Source organism: Ammospiza caudacuta, chromosome 5 (genome assembly GCF_027887145.1).
Source record: "Ammospiza caudacuta isolate bAmmCau1 chromosome 5, bAmmCau1.pri, whole genome shotgun sequence".
NCBI classification, from domain to species: Eukaryota; Metazoa; Chordata; class Aves; order Passeriformes; family Passerellidae; genus Ammospiza; species Ammospiza caudacuta.
Genome location: NC_080597.1, coordinates 62,994,108 through 63,020,537, shown reverse-complemented (window position 1 = coordinate 63,020,537; position 26,430 = coordinate 62,994,108). Strand labels below are relative to the sequence as shown.

The 26,430-nt window shown below is 41.0% G+C and overlaps 1 protein-coding gene across 1 annotated transcript in view; it reads left to right on the top strand.

Moving 5' to 3' along the window:
• Positions 1–25,451, top strand: part of LOC131558099 (sucrase-isomaltase, intestinal-like) — a 60,398-nt gene extending 34,947 nt beyond the window's left edge. The window contains exons 13-23 of the mRNA XM_058805706.1: positions 1,147–1,264; positions 4,123–4,291; positions 4,812–4,928; positions 7,529–7,677; positions 11,666–11,750; positions 14,257–14,313; positions 15,948–16,078; positions 16,884–16,972; positions 17,994–18,043; positions 22,339–22,497; positions 25,278–25,451. Of these exons, the coding sequence (XP_058661689.1) occupies positions 1,147–1,264; positions 4,123–4,291; positions 4,812–4,928; positions 7,529–7,677; positions 11,666–11,750; positions 14,257–14,313; positions 15,948–16,078; positions 16,884–16,972; positions 17,994–18,043; positions 22,339–22,497; positions 25,278–25,337 (1,184 nt within the window). The 3' untranslated portion in view covers positions 25,338–25,451. The remainder of the gene's footprint in view (positions 1–1,146; positions 1,265–4,122; positions 4,292–4,811; positions 4,929–7,528; positions 7,678–11,665; positions 11,751–14,256; positions 14,314–15,947; positions 16,079–16,883; positions 16,973–17,993; positions 18,044–22,338; positions 22,498–25,277) is intronic.
• Positions 25,452–26,430: the final 979 nt, after the last annotated feature.

Sequence of the window (26,430 nt, the reverse complement as noted above, 5' to 3'; positions counted from 1 at the left end):
GCACGTGGTGATGAGGGGAGGGATGGAGGAGAGGCTTCTCTTCACAAACCGTGGGGCAGCCGGTCCCTGTGCTGCAGCAGGACTGTCAGAAGTAGCAAGATGGGCTGGCAGGATGTCTCAGCAGGCAGGGAGTGAAGGGCTACAGTGCAGCAAAAACTTAGAGCAGTGCTGAAGAAAGACCGGGGCAGGGCAGTGGTGACCCAGCTCCCAGCAGGGCAGGGAGAGGCGAGCTCAGGATCCTGGACAGACAGAGATAGGTCCCTCTTTTAGTGAGGTGGGTGTTAATAAGGTTCCAGTTCTGTGGCTGCTCTCAAGAGCAGAGGCTCACGCCACGGCAGAAGAAGCAGCCCTGGGCTGGGCTCCGGCAGCAGCAGCAAATTCCCTTCCCCAGGCAGCAGCTCCGACCATCCTCCTCCGGAGCTCAGAGGAAGAGCACCAGCAGCTGCCCAGCCCCATCCTTTACCTGCCCAATTCCTGCGGTGTCTCTCCCCTTGGAGAAAAACTCCAGCTAAGAGAAGTGCAACCAGATGTCCTCCTCCCCTGAGCTTGACCACTCCTGTTTTTCTTAGGTACTCAGTCATTATGCTGCCTGGCAGCTTATGGGAAAAAATTCCCTAAAAGGAACAAAAGGAAGGAAACTATATGTAAACATGTATAAACATCTGATGTGCCCCTTTCCTGCTGAACTTCATGAGCCATTTTCAGATGGAATTTTTTTTTTGCACCAAACGGGCTTTGCCAGCATCTCTGTGCTATGGGATCAAAGACCAGGCAGCATCTGTGCAATATTTTGTTATCTAAAATTTGTCATTGTGTAAAATAATATATTCTTAATTCAGCAAAGCAGAAATTTTCTTTCTATTACTTACTGAATACATGACACCTGTACAGATATTTTGAATTATTGGACAAAGAACTTGAAATTAATTATCAGTGTGTACTCAGTCATCTCCCCTCTCCAAGGACATGTGCCTGTGTGCAAACAAGTATTTGTGGCTATGTGCTAGCCTCAAATCAGTGCAGCTCCAGCACTTCAGCTTTTCCTCTTCCCCAACATTTTGGTGTTTTCACCCCTAAATGTGTAGAAATGTGAAGAGATTTGAATTGTGATGTATATGATTTTACAGTGGTTTGTATCATTCTCAGGCATCTCTGATCGTTCCCTGGCGGAAAAGACACTGTGTCCTGACTCCAAGACTTACCTTGGGGACCACTACAACACACACTCTCTCTTTGGCTGGGCCCAGACAGAACCAACTTTCAAGTAAGTTTTCTAAATATTTCTAATCATAATCCAGGTGATTAAAATGCATTTTAAAAGCCAGTGATGTTACTTGGAAAATCTGTAATATTATTTAATAAGAAACAGAACCATGTCTTGTTTCATTGTTTGCCATTTAGTAAGAAGTTTCAAGAAAAAAGAACCCTGGAACAAGGAACAGAATCCTTTCTAATTTTACTTTTCTCATCTAAATCAGGATGTATGTATAAGGCCTAACTTTACAGCTGCTTTTGTATATGTAGAGCAAGATGCTCCTGTTAGAGCTTCCGTGAGCATTGGCAGCAGAAGCAGCCTTGTGTGGTGTCAGGGGTATTTATCTGTGCCTTCACCATTGTGATAGAGTTTCTGTCACTGGCAGTGGAGAATCCAAACTATTCAGGTGCCCTGGCTGCTTCTGGAGCTGCCTCTGGTTCCTGGCAGGCAGTGTTTTGCAGATTGGCTTGGGGCTCAGTTGGTTCAGGAGGTTAGAGCTGCATTGCAGCACAGTTGCTCTCAGCTACTGTAAAACTCATTTTGCAGCTGGGAAGCACTCAAAGCCAGCTTACACAGGCAGGCTGTTGCTGTGGAAAGCTGGCTGTTGGATTAAATGAAATGGGCAGATCATGGCTTTTCCAGCAGGGATTGAGCTAAAACACTGGGAAATTTCATTCCACAATGGAAGAGCCAAAGCAGGGGTCCGTGTGTGGCCTGTTTCAGCATTTAGCACTCATTTTCAGAAGCTGGATTCTGATAGCATCCAGAGGGCATGGTTAAGTGAGCCTAATTCTGGTGTTGATGTGTTTGTGTTTTATATGCCAAGTCCAGGGCAAGGGAAGCCCTGGGAAAAAGCAGAAGTAGTTTGCCAGCTCTTGTGGGTCTGGCTGAAGCGCAGTTCTGCTTTTGAGAGAAGGAACGGGAAGCCCTTGAACCTCAGACTTCTTACCATGGTTTTTGGGCCCCTATTCCCCAGTCTTTGAAGAGATCCTCCCAACAAACTTATTTTGCTTGGCCAAATGTGGAGAAGACCACCAAAAGTATATGCAGGGATTGATTTTGGTGCAAAGCTGGGAGACTTTGCTGAAGTATTTTTTGTACATATTCATTTGGGTTTCTCAAATAGATTTCCTTTCAAGGCTGGTTGTATATCCTTTCTGCATTCACTCTTCACAAAGAATATATTAAATGAAATTACTGACAGGAATATTCAGCACCCAGCATCAATTGCAGGATATTGGATGAAAATGAATGACAATTTCATAATCATATAAAAACACAATTCTAAGAATTATTCTAAGGCAGACAGAGAATAGGAGATGTGTCATCTGGCCTATGTCAAATGGTTTGAATTTGAATACATAAACTAGCAGCAATCAGTTTGTGCATAGCTTAATGCCAAAAGTTATTTGCACATGATATTCTGTAAATAATTTAAATCAACAAATGCATTTGACAACATTAGGACCTGCTCTGCAATGGTTTGTGAAAGACTGAAATTATTCAATAAATTACTTGTTACAAATTGTTTTTGCAGCTCTGGATCATAGTTGAGTTGATCTGATATTGCCCTCATTAGCACCTGTATTTGCAAATGGAGCCAAAGGCAGCCAGAGGAGAGCACTCCTGCTCAAGACATCCATGAAAAGCTCCAAAATAACATTTATATGAAGCACACGGAGTCTTGTGCAGTTATTGGCCCAACAGTGCACCTGCAAACCAGAACCAGCAGGTCTCCCATGGTTAAAGAACCGCACCTCTGCTGCATATGGCCCCTAAGGTTAATTCATTCAGCTTTCTTCCATGAAAGCTGCTGGGGGTTTTTGCTTCAGAAGCAAGTGTTGAAGCACTTTAAAGTCTCTGTGCCATCACAGACCCAAGAGCAAACACTGGGCCATGATGAATACAGGTGAAAGAACTCTTGATGAAATCTCATTAAGAAAAGGGAGAAAGAAGTAGATGGTGAACAATATGATTAATATTTCATGCTAGAATTTCCAAGAGAATCTAAATTGTGTTGTCCAAATCATATTAAAGAAGAGTTGGATTTGAGTTCCTGCAATATAAAATACTGCAATTTACAATTATGTACAGAGTGTCCTATTCTGAGGAATTTTGTAATAGATTTGTTTGTAAGGCACATTCTCTTGATTTTCTGGTGACACAGCAAAATTGTTTTCAAAAAGCAAAGATAAATTCATTGTACCACTAAATCTGTAATGAAACCTCATATATCAAAAAAGACAGGAAACCAGAGAAAATACTACAAGGATGGGGTGGCATTTTGAATGATTACAGGTTTGTTTTCTATATTGATAACTTATTTTTTATAAGATGTTTAGAGATACTTTTGATATTTTTGTGTGGTTTTGGTTTTTTGGTTTTGTGTTTCATTGGGGTTTTTTGTGTTTTTAATTCCTGGATATTGGAACTTTATTTACCAATACAAATCTCTAAATAAATCCTGTGTTGAAAAAAATACATATTATATTCCTTTTAGGAACTAATTGGACACTTAAGTAAATATACTAGTATAGAAAGGAAATTATGGTTTGAATTTTCATTTGAGACTCAGCTGAGAATAAATTAAACACAAATTATTATTTAGGAAGATTAAAATACCTGAAGCAAATTGTTTGGTGAATCAGATAGATTTTTGTTTGTTGTTTGTTTTGGTTTGGCCAGTGTGTAAATCTTCCTTTTATTTGCAGTTTGGCAGCCACATTTGCATGTGAGTAGGGATCACAATGATAATTGTTTCATGGTGATACCCTTTCAGATATAATTGTGCCTGAACGCTCAGGTTGATTTGAAGACGTTTTGGTTGCCATTCCTGCTTTTGATGATCTTGTTGCGTTTCTCTGCAGTGCTGTCAAGCAGGCTACTGGAAAGCGGCCGTACGTCTTGAGCCGGTCCACGTTCGTTGGCAGTGGCAAGCACACTGCTCACTGGCTTGGGGACAACTTCTCTCTGTGGAAGGACCTGCGCCGCTCCATCATCGGAATCATGGAATTCAACCTCTTTGGCATTCCCTTTGTAAGTCTGGCATCCTCTAGGCAGGTGCTGACTTATACACAATATCACTTCAAATTAGCTCAAATGTTTTCTGAAACAAGCCACTTGAGATGGCCAGCAGTAACAGCCCCCACAGCCCGAGGAACTGCAGATTAAAAGGCTAAATGTCACTCTTGGCTGCTGAAGGGAAACAAAACCAACACTGCAAGATTTGGACTGACTAAATGTATGCCATCCAAAACTGATCTCTTTGTATTATGTACTCTATGATTTCAAATTATGTACTCTATGATTAGGGCTCCTTTATATATTTCTGGGTTTGCAAATTGGGATGGAGAATTTGTAGAATTATTGAAATACAGTCAGATCTTCCACAGTGAACTTAGTGCTCTGGGAGATGGGAAAATTTGTATCATTATAGAGCATTCTTATAAAATAATTAGAAACAGGGATTTATTTCCAAATATTATTTTTATTAGCAAATTTCTGTAGTCTCTCATTTGGGGTCTCGGTCACAATCACAAACACAATTTTTCCTTAGATTGGTGCTGATATCTGTGGGTTTAACTACAACACTACCTACGAACTCTGCCTGCGCTGGATGCAGCTTGGATCTTTCTATCCATTTTCCAGAAACCACAATTCAGAGGGAAACATGGTAAGTAAACAAAGTTACATAAAGCTGTAGCCTATGATTACAGTTATGTGGACAGTGATTTGTGTTGCTTTCTCCAAAATTAACCTGCCATTCTTGGGTAAACTGGAGCAGTAGGTGAATAGGAGTGCTGCACTGAGAGCAGGAATTACACAGTCAAATGTAAATTTTTCCCATCCATAATGTAAAGATGACATAGAAACGCTGGTCTTCTCACACAGTTGGTAAAATTCATCTGTTTCATTTTTACCTACTGAAGCCCAGGTTTTATGTAAGAGCCAGTGAGTGTCGGGATATCTTCCTAGTCCCCTGATTGCTGCAACTTTTATTTCAATACTTCTGTAATTATAGTAAGTACTGCAGGGAGGGGAGAGAGGTCATTATAAACCATGCTTGCTGTTTAAAAGCAAGTTACAAACATGTGAGAATTCCAAGGAAAGGCACCAATAAGTGACATCATTATCAGCCAAACAGCAGCCAAGACCAGAAAAGGCTAATGAGCCATGAGATGAATGAAAGAGTGCAGCCTTAGTCAGGATCCATGCCCTGGTTTCAACACCATAAAAATCCTTTCAAGACTTGTTGCAAACAGAAAGACGTATCAGGTCATTTCTAGCTATGAAGTTTGAAGGTCTTGCAGCCTTTGTAATTATTCTGTGTTTATCTGCAACCGTGATGAAATGGTTCTGTTTGTTCAAGAAATGTTTGGGGTTTTTTCCTTCTGTAAACTGATCTGTGCAATGCTGAAGCTCAGGTTATTTGCCAACCTTCAGTTTCTTTGAAGTTGCATCATCAAAATGCTGCAACATTTACACTCCCAGGGAGACCTCTGTCTCTCCATGAAAATATTATGGATATTCAGCAATTGGGTAAATGTAGGAATAATAAACCATAGTACTATCATTAACAGGGTCAGGAATTAGCCTGTAGATCCCTGAGGTATTTCTTTGTAGGAGAAGAAATGTCTGTGAGGCATTTGCTGTTGATATTGAGAAATATTTGCCTCTCCACTAAAGTCAGAGGTGTACATATATATATATATATATATATTTATATGGTTGCTTGGCCCTTTGAGGATGCAAACAGAGTCTGACCTGGGTGAGTGGATATCAATCTCATATGTACAATTTAATAAACAAGAAGAGAACAGTGGGTCTATATGATGGGTGCTGCAACTGAGAGATATATTTGGTTTTATTGCATTACTTAAATCCATTTAAAATATTGTGTTCATGGAAAGAAATGAACAGGCATTTTGGGTGACTCAGCATCACCTAAGAAGTCTGGCTGGTTTTTTGTGAAATTAAGCAGTGTTTTTACAGTGTCAGAACACTGGTAAAAATATAGTGCAATTTTTGAAATAATAGATGGATGCTCTGGAGCTCAGAGCCAGCAGGGAGTATTCTTAGTGAGTAATTCTGATATAAACATAATAATGGTGAAATTTTACTTAAATATTGAATTTAATTAACATAAGGTTAGTGGTAAAATAAAATCTTAAATACCTACTTTGCCTAATTCATTGGGTGTTTCAAACAGTTTAATTAATATTTTTCTTGTCTGAAAAGCACTAAATATAAAAAGCTTTGTTACTTCTGTTGCTCTTGCATTTCATTATCCTTGGAATTCATCATATCGTCTTCAGCTTTAATGAGAATATTGAGTACTCTGGGAAGATTTCACAAAGGAGAAAGGGAGCCATGTGATTTGCAAGCTGGCTGTTTAGCACTGGAGAGGTTGACAGGAGGAATTAAAGGAGATGTGGCTCTTTCCCATATCAGCACTGACCTTGGCTGCGTGCTCTGCCTGCCATCCCAGGGGAGAGTCAGGGTTGTGTTGGAGTAGGACCAAACCCAGCCAGTGAATACAGAGAGGCTGCTCCAACCTGCCCCCTTGATGGTGGCACCCAGTGCATGCCCTGCCCCACAGGAGAGCATTGCTGGCACTGAGGAGCTGAGGGGCACTGCTGATGTATGGGTGTGCTGTCACTCAGGGCATCCTAAAATGGGGCACACAGGAGGAGAAATCAAGCTTCTTGAATGGATGAGATGTTTTCTGTACCACACACAGTGACTTTGGTCACCTGTTGGCTTCAGCAGGGTTATGAGTTTACTCTTTTACCTAGACTTGCCTTTATATTTGTGGCCAATGTAATTAAGGTTTTGACTTTGATCTGCAGATTATCAGTCTTCCCTTTTTCGTGTGTTTCATCTCCTTTGTCTGAGATGACAGACATCTTGCATCTCCAGGATAAATTAATTTCTAGAGGCTGGGCATCTGTTCCTGGGCACAGGCATGGAGCCCCAGCTTCCGTCTCCCCACAGGCTTAGGGGTGGTTGCAGAGGGCTCACATACATTTTGGTGGGGCCTGATCTTTTAGAACTCACTGGAATTTTTCAAGTTAAGAATTTTATACAAATGTTAGTTCGGGAATAATGGATGTTGTTCTTAATATATCTTGCAGTTTGCAAATGAGTGCTTTTTCTTATTTAAACACTCACTTCTGTAGCATCAGACCAGCCACAGCTCTCCTTATGCTGCACACAGCTTCTCTGCTGAGTTTGTTTCAATGCTCAGTACAAATCTAAGCTTTCACTGGACAGGAACAAGACCCAGCCGTGTTTGGAGATGAATTTGCCAAGATATCTCGTGCTACTCTTCGGATCAGATACTCCCTGCTGCCGTACTTGTACACCCTGTTCTACGAGTCTCACGTTCACGGAGGCACCGTGGTGCGCTCACTGATGCACGAGTGAGTTTGGAGTTCCTTTTTCATTCTAATTTGCTCACAAAGTAGTTGAGCTCTTATGTATGTAATGGTTTATATCCTTAGGAGAATATTCACAGTATTATTATTGCATCCTCTCTTTTAAAAGAACAGTTGAACAGTTAAATCAATCAAGTTATATGCACTAAGATAACTCTTAATATATGCAATTAATTTCCATTAATATACAACCTTATTTGTTTCCATTGGGGTGAAAAAGACAAACTTAAGAAAGAAGAATTCTGAAAAGTTTTAGTCTTAGGCAAATATATAGTTCTTTTTTATTTCAAAAATGAGAGTCACATACCTGTATTTACTGTATTTGAATGAAATCAATGAAATCTGTATTCTGATCCAGAATGCTAAAAGGCCTCATACTGAGAGTCCAATGATCCATAGCATTTGGGGTTTTTTTTCCAATTTAGCACTTGGATCTGCATGCTATCTATGAAACCCACATCTGTGTCCACAAATTGCACAGAGAAAACAGAGATAGAGATGTTGGAGTGCAGAAGCAGGTGCAAAACTGAGATTAATAAATGCAGACTGAAAAGCCACTTTGAAAATTAAACTCAGATTTTTGGAACGAGTAATTTTTTCTTTTTTGGAAGAAGCAGGAATCCCGCTGAGGTTTAGTTTCCCTGTCCTGATCTTCTAATCAGTTTTATACCTGCTTTTGGTTAATTTTCTACTTCAGAATGCTTTATGCAAAGACTTGAGCAAAAGGAGTGCAAACAATACATATGAAAGCCTGAAGCTCTGCCACAATTTCATTTCATTGGTGCAGGCTGTGGCATAGACTGTGTAATGTTCTTTTTTCTCCCCTTTAGCTTAAAAACATTCTGGTTAAAGGGTAAGGCATTTTGTGCAAATTAAACTGAGGTTACACCAAAGTGCACACCATTCAAGCATGGAAAGGATACTTGAAAAAAATATGTTTTGCTTATTCAGCATAATGGTTAACTAATACATTTTAAAAGAAGTATCCTTCCTCTTTCTACTTGGCAATGTCATTTTACTGGATAAAATTAGAGAGCATAGGTACTCATAAATTACAATTAGTGATATGCTATTTAAAGTATTTATTTTAGGTCTTTTTCAATATATAGTTTAATATAATGTAGTTTGTGTTAATATTGGAAATGCCCAAGTTAATTTTGGCATTAATGTTAGCTAATCTCTGCTAATACAGAATTGCTCTAGTGTCATTAAAGCTGCCTTTCTGACCCTTACCAGCATACCTGTACTCTATGTGGGCCATGTCCACATTGGCAAATTTCCAAATTTGCTTTGATTAGAGTTGTAGGTCAGTCTCAGATGCACCAACAGAGGCTTTTGTCAGATGAAACTGAGCTGAGAGGTTCACTACAGACACTGATGGGAGCTTAGTCAGCAGGACCAGAGTTTACTGGATTACTAGGAAATAAAACCTCTCAAATGCATGTAAGTAGGGTAGGCATCAGGAGATGTTTCCCTTCCCACTGCCCCTGCTGGCATCCTAGCCCCATCACTTGTTCATGTTGCCAGAGCTAGATCCTAAAATGCTTAAAAGTGTTTTTTACTACCACTAGTTAATTCTGGTTACTATTATTCACTGCTCTTACTCAATGTGTATTTCTTACTATTTCTAAGCAATATTAAGTGGTTTAGTAGTGGGCCTGCCCAAGTAGAGAAAGTGACCCAGATGCTAGCAGGAGGAGAAATGTGGGGTTTTGAGAAAGAGGACTGAAACAGAATTTTCAGTGTATGGATGATGGAAGTTTACATCAACCTTGCCTCTTACTTGTAAAAAATACAAAGGAAAAATAAAAAACTCCTGCATTAGTGAAGTTCTTACGAGTTCAGAGTTCTCACCATGAAAACAACTGTACCCAGGCAAGGAGTCTCCAAGCAATAGCTGTTTCATGTGGACATTTCATTCCATTTGGAACATTTAGGGGTTCATGTCAGGCAGCAAACATGAACAACATCCCATTAGATTCTTTTAAATGTACTTGGTGTCTTGGAGGCTTTCACTCCATAAAGCAGAGGTATTGATACCTCAGGTGTCCAAAAAAGACTGTGAGGTGGTAATCCATTAGTGGAAGGGACAGATGAGTTTAATGGCTAACTGGGGGGGGAGTATGACAGAAAAGAGGCCAGCATCTAACCAGAGGAAGCAGTAGATGGAATTGAAGACCTTTGATAGATGACAGTATGCTTTAATGGCTTACAGTTTCAAAATAGGAAAGTTCATTTGTGTGCTGAATTTGTGCTAGTGGTTGCTATAATTGCAAGAGAAAATTGTGCTGAGTTAAAGGGTGAGAATCATCTTTCCATGTACAAATATGATTGATTCTTCTTTATTCATAATTTCTTGATCAGCTTTTTGTCCTGCAGCCTCCCACAACAAAATGTATTTTATTACAATCACAGTTTTATTACAGTTGAATTGAAAATACAGAGAGCCTATTGAGATGACAAGAAAAACTCATGTTTTATATTTCAAAAACTTTAGGACAAGGTAGTTCATCAAAACCCATAATCTGCTTTAAACATTTAAAAGTATTATGTCACAATGCAGTAATGACCAAGATTAAGGTGTAAAAAAGAGTTACTGTTCTGGACAGAAAAAAAAACTCTGAACAAATTGAGGTCTCTTTCAAGCAGAGCCCAAGACATGCCTTCAAGAACATTTTTTTCTTAAGTTCCGTGTACTCCCCTAAGTTTCCAATATTTTAGAAATCTGAGCACTCAATAGGTGTCTTTTTATTGCCAAATTATCTTTACTTATCTGGGGAGATTGCTGTAAGCCTGGGCTGGGTGCAGTGTGTGCCTTTGCCCCGAGCAGGCAGGGTGTGGAGCAGGGCACTGACACTGAGCCACTCTGCTCCAGCCAGTGTTCAACAGAGACCTGGCTTTAGACAGGGGCAGCTGCAAAGCCCATCAAACAGACACAATAAAGGAATTTTTAAACAAGAAATGTATACATCCTTAGAGAATAATATGTAAATATGCAACAGGCAGTGTGAATTTGTCAAAAATGCATGAAAACCAGACCAGTTACCATCTCTGACAAGGCAGCAGGGCTGTTGGAGGGGCAGAGGAGTAGCAGAAGTCAGGAGGTACAAGGTACTTTGACTTTAGGAGGATTTGAGATGTGGATTTTTTGTGAATGTGATGTTCTTATAAGAACTAGGATCCATTAATTATTTCCTCAGGAAGAGACTTAGAGATGATTGAAAACCTATTTAAATTCTCAGTGATTTTATGCTGTATGAAGGGAGATTCCTGAGTTGGGAAGGATCTCTCTTCTTTGCCAGGTGCTATTCAATATTTTCATTAGCTAATGCACAGTGGAATAGAGATCTCTTCCCAAGAGAAGGCAAGCGATGCCAGGCAGATGGGACTGTGAGCATTCTGGAGAACAGGATCAGAATCCAAAACTGTTTTAGTGTATTGAATAAAATGGACTGGGTTCCATAGGTTTTCCATCCATTCAGGAGAGGCAGCTAAAACGTGCAATAATGCATGACTGTTGCTCTGTGTTTGTCTTGCAAACAATTTCAAATGTAAATCTGTGGAAGCTGTAGGAGACCAAATCCAAGGATTTTCACAAATGCTTTAGATCCTAGAGCACAGTGTTTTTCCTCTGCGTTCCCTCTCCTGGGCCTGGCCCCTGTCCCGCTCATCGGCTCCCACAATGAAGTCTCAGCCCACTGAATAGAAGTGAGTTGTTTTCCCACTGTTGCTGTTCTGAAAAGAAATCAGCTTCATCATTTTGTGAGAGTTCTGGTCTGCTCTGGGATGGTAGGTATACTGAAATATCTGAATCTCTGTCCAGCTTTTGGCATTCCGTCAATCAGGAAAAATATTTGGCTGTGTTGAAGGATACTTTGAGGAAGCAGATTTCTTGTCACAGTGAGTAATATCAAAATATTTGGCACATTCTCACAACTGTGAATTAACATTGTGTATTTAACTTTCAAAACAGATTTACCTCTGATGCGGAGACTCATGGAATAGATACTGCCTTCCTTTGGGGATCTGCCTTTATGATTGCTCCTGTTCTTGAAGAGGCAAGTATTGTAATTAAAAATGCCATCACACTGGAATCAAAGAAATGAGTGGTGCTTAGGGCATTGGATGACATTCAGAGCATGTTTGCTCATATCCATCCCTTTCTACTCTCCACTGTCAAAGCTTCAGAACACATTTCTGAGCAGCACAGGCAGTACAGAGCTTCTCAGTACTTGAAGTGGGAGGATGAAAGTGAAGGCACAGCCTTTCCCTTTTACTCCAAGTGAGGAAAGGATGTAAAGAGGCTGGATGCTGCCCCTCACATGCTCCTGTTATTGTGCTGGCAGCAGTCTCCAAGGACACACACAGAGCAGTAATTGTCGAGCTAGGAAGAAACACACAGATATGAAAGCAAACTGGTTTCCATATTACTGCTCACCCACAGTGTTTTGGAAGTGCAGCTCTCAGGGGCTGTGGTAGGAGTTTCCCAGCATCACAGGCAAAGGCAGTCATTATGGAAACGATAATGATAATGTAAGCTGCTAACAGGACAGGTTTTAAAAAGCAGCATTTTCCTCTGCTGTGCTGGGCACATGGCTCTCCCTGCTTGGCTGGAGCAAGGGTGTGTTTCTCTCCTTGCCCACCACTGACTGCTGGCAGCACAAGAGAGGTATGTCTGAGCAGATCTAAGTATTTGCATGGGATGTATCCCAGTGCTGTTTGCAATCAGCATGCTGCCAGAATAGCTGATGTATTTCTAGATGTTGCTGATGATCAAACATTTAAACAGGACACTGTTACCTTGTTTTTTAACCAACTCTTTTGTCTCTGTGAGTTTAGTATAAATTAAATTCTAAAACCATTCTGACCCCACTGAGGCACTTCATTCATCAGTCCTTTATCTTCAGACTCCCACAGGTTTCTAATAGCTGAAGAATAGAAAGAAGATTTCACAGGGTCTCAGACCAGCAGGATGATAAAGGATGGGGAAAAATCCCTTCCCACGAAGAGGAAGGGACAAACCACGGGAGGCTTCCTGCAAAAAATTGAATAAAAGGGGACATTATAAGGATAAATGAAATTATAGGGGGTCTAGATAAGGAGTTTCTGATGTTTTTTGAAGAACTGCAGCACAAAAGGAAGGCTGCCTGTGGCGTGATGAGGGAAGCAGAGCTTGGAAGGCAGCACATTGCAGGGTCTTGCAGTGTGATAGCTGGCAGCCAGGGCTGTGCCAGTTGGCAGGGCAGGGGCAGAGGTGAGCAGTAACCTCACTGTGGCAGTGCAGGCCAGCAGTGACTGTGTCAAACTGCAGCTTGGCATCTGCTTGTGTAGAGAAGATGAGTCAGGGATGACTTGACCTTCACTCCTTGAGTCCTAGGATGAGAGCAAGTGCAGCATCAAAAAAGATTTAGAATGGAGAACTGCCTTGCACACTGGTTTGTTATTTAGGGAGTCTTGAAGGTGAGGCTCATGGAATCATGGAGGCATAGAATAGTTTGGGTTGGAAGAGACCTGAAAGATCATCTAAAGTTCCAATTCCCCCTGCCATGGGCAGGGACACCTCCCACTAGGCCAAGTTGCTCAAAGCCCTATCCAAGCTGGCCCTGAAATCATCATGACTCACATGATGGTTACACACTTTTCTCTAGACCAGACTATCCAGGGTTGTCATAGGACCACAGGGAAGAGATGGAGAGGGGAGCATCTTGCCTTTACAGGGTTTTTAATACATCTAAAATCCCTAAAATGTCAAATGGTAACTGCCTTAACTCTTCTCTTCCATCTTTACTTTTCTTGCTCCACAAGATTCCTGGGGTAGTCCTTGGGTCTAGTCCATAATTCTGCAAAGGACAGACATCTACACTGATAGTAAAAATTAATCTGTTTGTGAGGATAAGCAACTTGTGACAAAAATGGAAGTATGTTTTGATCCCAACTGTTCCTGGAGTTATTAATACAGAGTGCCTTTAGCATGATTACATCCCTGCAGCGATCTGACACAACACATGCTGCAAAATGGAGTACAGTAATTGTGCAATTAGCAAAACATTTATTATTTATTATTACTTATCTGCAACTTTAAGTTGTTTGCAAGAAGAGAAGGATCTGCATCCTCTGTATGCTAGAGCTCATTCTCTGCCTGTTTCTGGGATGGGAATGGTGCGAGGGGCCCTGAGCAGTGGCATCCTCCCACTTCAGAGGTGAAGCCCTGTCTTGGAGAGGCTGCCATAGCCATTGCTAGGGCTGCTCAGATGTTGGAGGAGTGTACCTAGGCCAGTTACATTTGCAAGACATAGAGCTATGTACTAGAATAAAATAATAATGTAATGTTGACTCATCCCAGGCTATGGCAATAAAACCCCCCAAATAGGATGGGCTTGTCTGTTTAGTATTATAGATTAGCCAGCACTAGTCCACTGCAATGACAATAACTCAGCCATAATGTCCAAAATTTGATGTTATTAGAATATTCAGCATACATCTCTCCACACACAAATATAATAAAGCTAATGTAATATCAGAAATACAAAAAGAAAAAGACTAATCTCTTTATAACAATTACAGGGAGCAAGAACTGTGGATGTATACTTCCCTGATGCACAGTGGTTCGACTACTATACCGTATGTATTTTTAAGATTCATTTTCTTACTTTTTTTCCTGATAATTTAAAATGGTACAATTCCAGCAAAATAGCTTTTAGCAATCTTCAGCAGTATTTTTACCTCAGCATCTGTAGATAAAGAAAACTAGAGAAAAAAAAAGTCTGTATCAGGCTAGCTGGGAGAACAAATGACACAGCTTTCAGTTACATTTTGTTTTCTGTTTTTGCCATGTAAAGCTCTAAGACACAGCAAACAGAATTTTCAAGAGCAGCCTAGACATGCATGAAAATGCCAGGATTTCTTTCTTTAGCCTCCACTTTTAATTCTCTTTCTGATACACTTCCACGCACACAGAGGCAGAAACCTAAGCCACACTCCTGAGAGCATGCCACAAACCCTCCTGTGCATGTACTTTTGCACATGCATCACTTTTGACAGAAGGCATATTTGGAAGAGCTGCAGAACAATCTGCTCTGTGGGACATGCCAGTCCCTTCTCTTTAGGGCCTTCACCTTTCCAACACCATCCCCAGGACTGCATTTCCAGAAGTGCTCTGCTGCAGTCTGCAGGCTAAGCCCAGCTTGGCTTCAATGGGAGCAGTTGAGCTGATGCCAAGAGCTTTCAGAAATGAGCCCAGGATCATCAGGCTGTTGTTAAGTCTCCTGAGTGTCCCTGGCAGAGGAGCAGGCAGGGCAGAACTGCTCTCAGAGGAAATGCAGACTTTTTTTAAAATAAGTTTGGTCATCTTCAGCATTTGGCTGGTGTCCTCAGATGGATGTTCATCCAATCCTTTCCTTTTTCTCTTTTCATGAGACTGTGATGCTGCAAAGTCCAGCATTTAATTCAGCTCTCCTCATGGTTCCCTCTGAACACCTTTGCTGGGCTGGGCACAGGGACAGTGGCCTTTGTCCCTTGCCCTGCCTATGTGCCTCCCAGTATTTGGCACTTACTTGTCATGCACATGGTGCTTATCCAAACCAAAGTTGGATAAAAATAATAAATCATAATTATATGGTTTATATATAATATAATTATCATAAATCATCATTATCATTTACAGAGGGCAAGAGCAAAGCCTTCCTGTTATTTTCTCTGTACATAAGTCTTTTTTTTGAGGTTTTGAGGCATTAAACCAGAAAAGGATGATGCAGAAGAACTTAATGCTGGTTGTCTACACACACATAAATTTCACTCTCTGAATGCTGTAATTACTTCTTGAAAGGGGAAGAATTGTTCTTAGAAGAGAAGAAAATCTACAGTTTACATCCCCAAATGACTATGAATCACTTACCTTAAACTGAATTGTGATAGGCTCCATATGTATAAAAAGAGGAAGCAAAAGTTTTTTTTTCTTTTTGCTCAGTGTCTTGATCAGTGGGGTTTTTTAACAGCATATGGAATAATGATACCATTTTTAAAGACCATTTGCTGTCTTGCAGTCATAATGCTTCTATCTCAGGCATATGGATAACTGCAGAGGCTAGATCCTCTTTCATGTTAAAAAGGAAACTAGAATAACACTCCTGAAATCTATATTTTAGTTTGTTTTCTTCACTGATGTAACTGAAATGAAAATTTACCCCTTGCTCTCTTTTTCAGTATGTATACTGCCAGGATTGGCATTTTTTTAACTGCATTAATTTTTGTGGTAGGGTCTTAAAGTGCCAAGTTCCTGGAAGAAGAGCCGTGTTACTGTGTCTGCCCCACTGAACAAGATCCCTCTGTACATCCGTGGAGGGAACATTCTGCCACAGCAGGCACCAGCCACCACCACTACTGAGAGGTAACGTCACCTGTGTTTGTCACCAGCAGCCATGGTGGGGGTCAGACCCACAGACAGTCAAAAAAGCAATCAAATGAAAGTACAGAAGAGAGACTATCTGCAGCTCCCAGCTGCCATCCCAAGTGATAAGTACAGTATTTTTATACCAGTATTCACTCCATTTCATTAGGAGAAATCACCTCAGAGATGACCCACGTCACTGTTAGCACAGCTGACGCCTACTCCTGGCTCCGTGGATATGCTCAGAACAGCTTTTGTACCTCTTACTGCCACACTGACCTGCTGTCAGTCATTCAGAGTAAATGTATGCAAGGGGAAAAACAAAATTCTTCTTGGGTGAATTTATCAAATGCTGTAAACAAGGTGGAAAAGCTCAAATCTTTCTTCAGGAAAAATATTTCCGCATGCAAATGGATAATATACTGGTTTCAAATCTGAACCATGTTCAGAAGCTAGTTTGAGTAGGAAAGAGAGGCCAGCACTGTGCAGCCATAGTAAGGCAGTCCTTACTATGACTCCCAGTAAGACAGTCCTTACTATGACTCCCAGATCATCCTGTTATTGTACATTGAGACCACAAAAGGAGGGGGAGCTTTCCACATGAGCACTCAAAACATGAGAAATCTAGACGTCAGTAGGACAAAGCAAGGCAAAGATTTTGCCATCACTTTTAGAGTCCTTTTGGTGAAAGCTGTTGTCATCTGCCGTGACCTGTTTTGGGAGTTTGTGTTCAGAAGTTTAAGTTGCTTGGAAGGGCCAGTGCCCACAGGTTTGTACTGACACTTCTCAACGTGTTTGTCAACAGCCGCCTGAACCCATTTGGACTCCTTATTGCCCTGGATGAACAAGGAGAAGCTTCTGGATCTCTCTTCTGGGATGATGGTGATTCCATTGGTAAGCCTGGTGTCCTGCTGGGAAGCAGTACCTGCATACAGGGCTCTCCTCAGGCCACCTTTCAGCAGCATAATGGCACTGCCTCCTGCTAGAAATAGCTGGAGAACTGACCCCAGAATGAGAGGTAGAAAGTTGAACCTTAGCCAGCAGTGCCCTGGCAGTCAGGAGTGCCACCTGTGTGCTGGGGGCATCAGGCACAGCAGCACCAGCTGGGCAAGAGGGGATTGTCCTGCTCTGCTCTGCACTGGGGCAGCCTCATTTTGAGTGCTGGGGGCAGCTTTAGGCACCTCAATATAGAAAAGGACTATTAGAGAGCATCTAAAGGAGGGCAACAAAGATGGTGAAAGACCTTGAGGGGGAGCCATGTGAGGAGTGGCTGAGGTCACTCGGTCTGTTCAGCATGGAGGAGACTGAGGGGAGACCTCACTGCAGTTACAACTCCCTCATGAGGGGAAGAAGACAGACAGATGCTGATCTTTTCTCTGTGGTGATCAGTGACAGGACCTGAGGGAGTGGCCTGAAATTGTGTTGGGGGAGGTTAATGTTGGATATAAGAAAAAGTTTCTTCACCCAGAGGGTGGTTGGGCACTGGAACAGGCTCCCCAGGGAAGCAGTCACAGCCCCAGCCTGACAGAGTTCTAGAAGTGTTTGGACAGTGCTTTCAGGCAAATGGTGTGACTCTTGGGAATGGTGCTGTGCAGGGCTGGGAGTTGGACTGATCATCCTTGATGGTCCTTTCTAAGTCATCTTACTCTGTGATTCTGTGAAGGTGAAAAGCTGATTACAGTTGAAGTCAGTGCTTTGATATGAGAAATGTGTGGCACTGGGAGCAGTTGATCTGCTAGAGAGGGCAATCTCTCACATTGTGTTCTCCTGAGATCAACCTAAGACTAGAAAAAGAGATTAAATAGCCCACAAATTATCTTAGCCTGACCTTAGCTGCTTGCTACAGTAATGTGAACTGCTTATGGATTTTTCTGCCTGTTTTGATATAAATCCTCCTTGCTTTGTGTTTTGACAGATACTATTGAAAATGAGAACTACTTCTTGGCTAAATACACATTCAGCAAAGTAAGTGGCAACATACAAGATACCTACTTATATATAGGTAGCTGTATTTTAGTGTAGCCATTGTAAAGTGCTGATCTTTATCTTCTAGCTCAGTCTATAAACCAGGTAAGCTAGCTAATGCTTTCATTTACAGCTAGCTACAAAATAGTCCAGCTATGATCCTGCAGTTTTATGTCTGCTTCATTGGGTATCACAGTGACACATGTCATTAATGTCCCTGCTGCAATATGAATCTGAAAAAAACCCACATTTTCAACTTTTTTTTCCCCTTAGTTGCAGTTTCTGGGCTCAAGGGACCTTTCTGTTGTGTTCCACCTAGTGACTTTCAGTCTGACAGGTGGGAGAAAGCTGGATTCCTCTCTTCAGGATATTCCAGCAACCTTTTAACTTTGATCACTTGATGTTTTTGTTTTGTGGTGCAGAGAATTATGTAGTCTCAGTTCTTTAGCTTACATTTCCTTGTGTGACAGCACAGACACTGCTCCCATGGTGGGTGTCCTGTGGAGAGATCCAGCATGCTTCTGGCAACCCACTGTGCTGATCAGATGCTCTGTGCAGCACTGGAGCAGATTAGCTCGGTATCAGTGCACTGATGCCTTTCACACAGTGCTCAGTTCTTTGCAGATATGTCCTGAGAAAGACCTGTAGAAAAGCCCAAGAGTCAAGGCTTAAATCGAGTAAAATACTGTGAAATATGTCTACCATAAGCTCATTAAGTATAGGATAGTAAGTTGTGGGAGTTATTGTAAAAAAAACCTACTTCCATAACCTGTCTCTAGAGATCTTATTTCATCTGCCAGTCTAGCATTTGGTAATAAATAGGATATTGTATATAGACTATGGCATGGTTTAGTCCCCAGCCTTCTGAACATGAGCCAGTGTGTGCCCAAGTGGCCAGGAAGGCCAAGGGCACCCTGGCTTGTATCAGAAATATACAGGACTGGGGCAATGGCTGTACCTCTGTGCTTGTCACTGGTGGGGCCACACCTCAGATCCTGTGTTCAGAGAAGGGCAGTGGAGCTGGTGGAGGGTCTGGAGCACAGGTCACATGGGGAGCAGCTGAGGGAGCTGGGGGTGTTTGGCCTGGAGTAAAGGAGGCTCAGGGAAGACCTTGTTGCTATCCATAACTGTGTGAAAGGAGGGTGAGCCAGATGGGGGTCAGTCACTTCTTCCAAGGAATAAGTGATAGGACCAGAGGCCTCAGGTTACACCAGGAGAGGATTAGATTCGATATTATATTAGGAAACATATCTTCACTGAAAGGGTTATCAAGCCCTGGAACAGGCTTCTTGGAGAAGTGGTGAAGTCACCATCCCTGGAGTTATTTAAAAGATGTGTAGATGTGGCCCTTAGGACATGGTTTACTGGTGGACTTGGCAGTGCTGGGTTAATAGTTGAACTTGATAACTTTAAAGGTATTTTCCAGCCTAAATGATTATGTGATTTTCATGCCACATATTCCTAAAAGTCCCAAAGTAATCTACAGAAAATAGTCAAAACAATAAAATCATGTAAACCCCTATTGTGATATTGCTCTTAGAAGATCTTTCAGGAGCAAGAGCAATGCAGGGTAAGCCAATGGGCTTTATTATGTAGCCTGGTATGTTCATGAGCTGTCTTCCTGGAACTAACACCACATGGGTAGACTTCACATTTAATTTTAACTTATTTTGTTCTTGATTTACCAAGAAAAAAAATTTGTTCTCTTTTGGAAGAAAAGGGTATTTCAACAGCAAAAAGGAAGAAAAATCACTTTGGTTTTGTGTAGTCTGTGTATAGTAATTTATTGCAGTAAGGCTACAGAAAAACAATATCCAGTTTTATATTAAATTTTGAACTGTGCAAATTAGATTGTTGCTTCTCTGGCACTTCCATTTCTCATTGCTCATATTTGACTTCTGCCTGTAAATCCATGACTGAATTCCCTATCTGCATTCCAGTAATCTTTAATGTTGAGTCTTTATTATGTGTTTATAAAGAAAACAGTCAATCTCAAATAGCAATTTCAAGTAGGAGAAATGTATGAAAGTCTTAGTATTTGTTGCACATTTCTATATTCTTAAAAAATGTAGAAGAATAATTTAATCACATTTAGTTTTAGGAGAACTCTCATGTTTCATTCCCTGAGAGATTTGCTGGTAAGATTTGACATCACAGCATTTACTCTGAGCCCAGGATGGGGTGTTGCAAAAGTAACAGCAACAGGATTAGACCATTTAATTTATATTTTCATTTAAACAACTTAAAAGTGTAAAGAAGAATTCAGGACTAGGGCAAGCACTTAATTCTTGGAGAATGATTCAAGCTCCTGCTCTGTGGTGCTGTCTCACTGCAGTTGGCATTTTAACTCCCTTGGCATATCCCCTCCAATATTCATAGTGACTAAGTGACCTAAGTCAAAGTGTCCCCTTACATGAAGCCCACCAGGCTAGAAGAATACTTGATCCACCTGTATAAGATCCACTGTGCTTAGGGATGAGCAGGGAGGTCCTGATCCCCAGGGGTGGCAGACAAGGCAGGTATGCTCAGCCTGTACCAGGTGGGTCCCTGCTGTACTAAAGGGGTGGTGATGGAAGGGTTGTCCAATAAAGTGGAAGCTTTTGAAAGGATGCATTGGGCACTAAGTGACTGGATAGCCTGAAGGGAAGTTTCTCCTAAAATTGGTCCAATATTCAAGGTGAAAATGTAGGGGGAAGAAAAGGTGAAGTTGATAGGATCAGAGCTACATGGTAAGAAGAAAACTCATGACCCTTTTTGCTCAGAGTACAGAAACCCTGGCTCCTGGCATCAGATCAAGGGCTTCATGTTGCTTTGCATTTATGGGGTTTTGAGTGATATCCATAACTGCCTCAAGGAAGAAGTCAGGACCTTCCTGGGCAATTGCTTTAGCTGTCAGATGCCTGGGGAGGAGCAGGTCACATCCATCCAGACCATCCTGTTGCCCTGTGCAGGGCAGGGAGCTGGACTCCATGATCCTTATGAGTCCTTTCCAAGTCAGAATATTCTGTGATTGTTTCCCCAAGGCCTCCAGTTCCAGACCTTGGTCAGGGGAAATGGTCTCTGCTGAAGAGTCCTGCCTTGGGCCTCTGAGCTTGAGAGCTGAGTTCAGGATTACCCTGTGCTTCCTGGGTCTGTGTGGCCACCTGAGCTGGCTGTCCTGCTTAGCCACACCTGAGACAGAATAAAATACATAGGGAGGTGCTCTCTCTAAACTGAGCCTCCCTCTGTGCTGGACTCTGCCAGAGGGAGTAAGGCAGCACATGTGATAGATACCCTAAAAAATGCTCTGGAGGCTTTTGCAGGCCTCTCCCCATTTGCCAAGTAATAGCCAACATTCCTTATTTAGGCAGGTTAAATCAGTGTGCTGGGGCTTAGCACTTATTTTTAGTGTGGATGCCTGAAATAAGCAGTCTGAGCACATCCCTAAGTTACATGTACTGTGATCTAGCTCCTGCTCCCCTCCTACAATGCACTACTGAAATAACATAAGCTAATTTATGCAAAAGGTTCCATCATGGGTTTCTCCTTGGCATATTTTTAAAAAGTCATGTTTGCATAGCCATCCATCATTTCCTAGGCAGTGTAATTCATCTTTATTTCCTCAACAACTTTGATCACATAACAAATGCAATGATTCCTCTTCATTGCATGTATGGGCAATTACTGTCACTGGTGATCCAAATGAATTAGCTTAATGACTTTGTATGTCCCCTTTGTACACCCTTAAATATGGGATGTACAGTAAATAAAAAGTACAGCAAACAAAGTTCTGTGGACATACAATGTTCCTTTAGTCTCCCTAAAGCTGGGACATACATAACAGGGATTTCTAGTAGGAGATGTGGTACATAAAATAGGGGCAAAACATCTAGCAGCTGCTGTTTGTGGACGATACCAGTGTTTTAAAGCAGCTGGTTTGGGATGTTAATTAAATCTGTCTTAAGGTCACTAATTGAATCTCTGTGTCTGGATTTTGACTTTGCATATGCCACTGTACTCTGTAATGGGTACAAGAACAAAATTTACATTTATTAAAAGTAGAAAAATATGTCTTCTTGGACACGCTTTTCTATTTGTAATCCAATTAATGCTGTAGATGTGATTTACTTTCTTAGTATATAATGAAACCTTTCTTGTGTACAAATTAATGTGACTGTTGTTTTTTCCTTTATGACTTCAATATTTACATTGGAAGACATTGAGTATGTTCAGTGACAAGCATGAAACCTAAGTGTGCAGAAAGTCACCTCTAGAGAGCTGCCATGGTCCTAAGTTTTCTCTGTGGATTTTTCCAGGGACAACTGAAGACAGAAATAGTCAAAGATGGCTACCGTGGAGCTGACACTCTGAAGTACAACAAAATTACCATCCTTGGCCTGAAGCTGAGACCTCAGGCTGTGTCTCTGAATGGAAAATCCATCCGTGGAGATGCTGTGACTTATGAGATGAGTGGGGTAAGACCTGATCTGGAGTCAAGAAAAAACTTAGGGAAAGGAGGGTGAAGAGCAGTGAAGAGAGTGAAGTCAGTGAGGGACAGGAACTGTTTCTCATCCACACCCCCTTACATTTTGAAGTATAACCAGACACCCATTCTTGATACAACAGTCTGACATTTAGGAGGGGGAAAGAAGAAAAGCAAAAGCAAGAACTCTTTTAGGAAACTTTAATCTTTGCTTATGTATCTGCACTCTCTTTTACCTAATGTCTGGCACTTACACAAATTTTTAGATTACTGAAATACTGGAAAGAAGATACAGATCCATGAGCTGAGAGCACAGTTAGCAGTTTTATGGGCATTCTTATCATTCTGATAAAATGAGAAAACTTGTCAAAGTTTTTTATCTGCTGCTGAAAAGAAGTGTTGTGGATTTTTTCTCATGATTACTCGGTGTCCAAAAATTATATCAGTGTTGCTGGCTCTAAGGAGCATCTCCCTATCTTCCAAAGAGGTAAAATTTCAGCATCCTAAAGTGCCAAGCCTCAGTGTTCCAGAACAAAATGCATGACTTGCTTGTGCAGTGCTCCTCTGGCACCAAGGTGGGGACATTCCAGAGGGGATGGACTGAGCACCCCTAACAAACCCCAGGCAGCCTCTGTGATCCCAATTTTCTTTTGCACAGCAGTATAGACAAAAGGAGCAAACCCTTTTGCTTCCTTTCCTCTGGCCACTTGTCCCATATCTGTCACCAGCCACCAAGCTGAAGTGGTCATTCACATTCTGTATGAGATGCATACTCACATCTCAGCACTGGTTGCATCTAGGGAACTCCTGGTGTTAACTCTGCAAAATGCCACTAAATCATCATGCAGTGAAAGATAACTGAGGCAACAAGTAGTGGATGTCACACCTTGTGTTACCTTATCCACTTGGCTTAGGGCTTAAGCTTCATTTGTAACCAAAGAGTGATCCCCATTTTACATACCTGGTACTACCATTTATTTTATTGAAGGAATCTGTAAAGGAAGAAAATTGCTGAGAATAAACTTCTGCCTTGGAGAATTGTAAAAATCTCACTTTCAGAGACAATGTCATAAATAAACATAATCACTATTGCCTCAAGGGAAGAAATTGTTTAACAGCCTCTAAGCAAGCTGAAAGCAACATAAATGTGGCAGGGTAAAGAAAACAGTCCATTGAGACATGCTTGAAGGTACCAATTACAGATATCCAGAAGATAACTGCAGACTAACAGCCTCATGTACAAATGTGATTTTAAAAGACTAATAAGCTTGTCTCAAAAATATAATTTAAAATTTAGGAGCAAAATATCATCTTGATGACTTAAGATCTACTTCAAATGCTGTAGGAAAAAACCCACCAAGCTGATATTGTAGGGATCCAAAGCTAAAAAAAAAGTTAAATTTTAAATTTTCTACACCAGATAAATATATTCCTCTCTGGGAGGAATTCTGAGAGATTTAGTCAAACCTCTCTCACCATGCCTGTACAGATGTTAAAATGTTACTATCTATATCCCTCTCACATTTGACCCTCTAAAAAAAAAATAAAAGAGCACTAGCAGCAGCTTGGGTTTAGATCATGAATACTTATTTATGTAATTAAAAAAAATAAAATGCAAAGGGCAAATTTGCCACTTTTTTACAGGCTTAGTGAGATTACATTTTGTATAATCGTTTTACAAGCAGAGACCCCACTGTTTAAAGGGCTGCAGTAGACAGTAACTTCTACCATATTGGTTTTGGCTTACAGAAGGCAAATTTACCTAATAGCAGTGCTGAAGTGCTTATTGAGCCATATTTATTTGTATATAAATAGAAACAGGTTGCTTAGTAATAAGCCACTTCTTTCTCTCTGATTCATGCAGCGCTACCCTAATCTGACATTTGCAATATCACAGAATCTTCCTATTCTTAGGAGTCTGTTATCTGTTTTTTCCTCTGGAGTCTCATGCCTTAAGGAATTGTGCAGTGACTGCAGCAGGGATGTTGGAAGGGTACATCTGTTGGCCAGGCTTGTGCTGACAGGGGGCATAGGGAAGGTTCTTTTTATCACACTTGCATCCTCTGCTGGGAAGTGCAGAGGCTCCCAACATCCACAGCTCCCCATGTCCATGCAGTTGTGCAGTCTGGAGTATCCTCTCTGGCTGCCTGGCAATTTTCAGGTTGCTGTTTGGATGGGTTTGCAGTACTTTTGTCTGGATTTTCCCCTCTATTTGAAGAAAAGGCAAGTTATTCAAGAAGTGGAATTCCAACTCACTAAGCAGTGGTAGGGAACTGTTTCTGATGAAAGATGAAAATATTAGATGCTTTGAATGAGTGATTTAAGTAAGCACAGACTGTTAATGTTAACACGAATTTGTGGGCTGGCAAAGAGATGTGAATGGATATTGAGCATTTTAAGAGATTATTAATTCTGAAATCTAAAGATAAAACTGGTGAAGTACTAAAAATGGAAATTAGGTGAGTAGCCCAAAATACATTAAATTTAATACTGAACAGGGAGACAGCAGGACAGATATTGTATTTACAATTTAATACTTAATTCATGTAATTGATTAATTTTAAACCATTCCTGAATTTCTGAGAGAGATGTTGAATTGGATACAGCAATAGGAAGATGCATACTGCCAACAAGTTAGTCTCACCTACCAGATATATTAAAGAAATCCTGAAGGTGTAAACTCAAGTGTCACTTCTTATCCTCTGTTTTCAACTGTTTTGGGTTTTTTTTACACTAACATAATTCATTATTTTGTGTCTCTTTTTTCCACAGAAACTGGTTCTGCAGATTTCTGCTCCACTTACTAAGGAACTCAACATTAAGTTTTACTAGAATGTTCAGAACACACTGACTTAATTTAGCATCCTTAGCCCTCAGATATTTATCTCACTTTGCTTTTAATGTAAAAAAAAATTAGTCAATAAAACATAGCATTATGAACCTGGTGACTGATGACTGATCTGTTTTTTTTTATATAGTATTTGTAACTCAGTATTCCTCAAATAAAATTTTCAATAGTAGTTAGTGAGTATTAACATAAACTGATGTGTGTTCAAAATAGCATAGAAGAAATTATCCTGAAAATTCTGTCTCACCAAAATGGAGGTAATATTTGGAAATGTTCTCAATGGGACCATATTCTACACAGCATACACTGTTTGGGTTTTTTTCAAAGCTATGGTAGGGAAAAAAAAGGAAGAACCAGTTAATTTCCATAGCCCAATACATAACCTGCCATTAATATAATATGCAATACATATATAATCTAAGCAATATTAGTATAATATTATATTAATTATTATATAATCATATCTAGAAAAATCAGCCCATTGTCACAGACTACAAGATATGCAAGTATAGTGATCACTCACTTTTTCTCTCCATCCTGAAATGTGATTGCAGCCTGGGCATGTCTTTCTCAAAGCTAGCTGGGTCTTGTGGAGGAACCTTAAGGCTTGGGTCTCTCCAGAGTCTTTGCTGGTTGCAGTAAGGTCTGATGTGAGATATGTTTGCTCTGCACAGTGCAGAGAAAGCAACCTGCACATCAGCTTTTTGTGGGAAGAACCTGGAGAAAATAAGATACTACAAAAAGGTGTAGCTAAAGATGGTGAGAAAGGACTGAGGAAGAGCAGAATATGGGCAGTGGGATGAAGGAGGATTCAAGGTGACAGATAAACTGACCATCTTCATTGCTGTAAAATACAGCACATGACTACAGCCCTTGATGAAATAAACACTTGAAAAGTGTGTCAGTCTGAGTCCGTGCACTCTGCTGATGAGGGTCCTTGTGCCAAGGAATGATGTTAGCAGGGTTTGTGAGAGCTGTGTATCTGGGACAGAGGAGAGGAGGAGAAGCTCTGTTGGAGCAGACACCATCAGCAGGCAGCCAGACAGAGCAGTGCTTGCTGCACAAGCCTGAGGAACA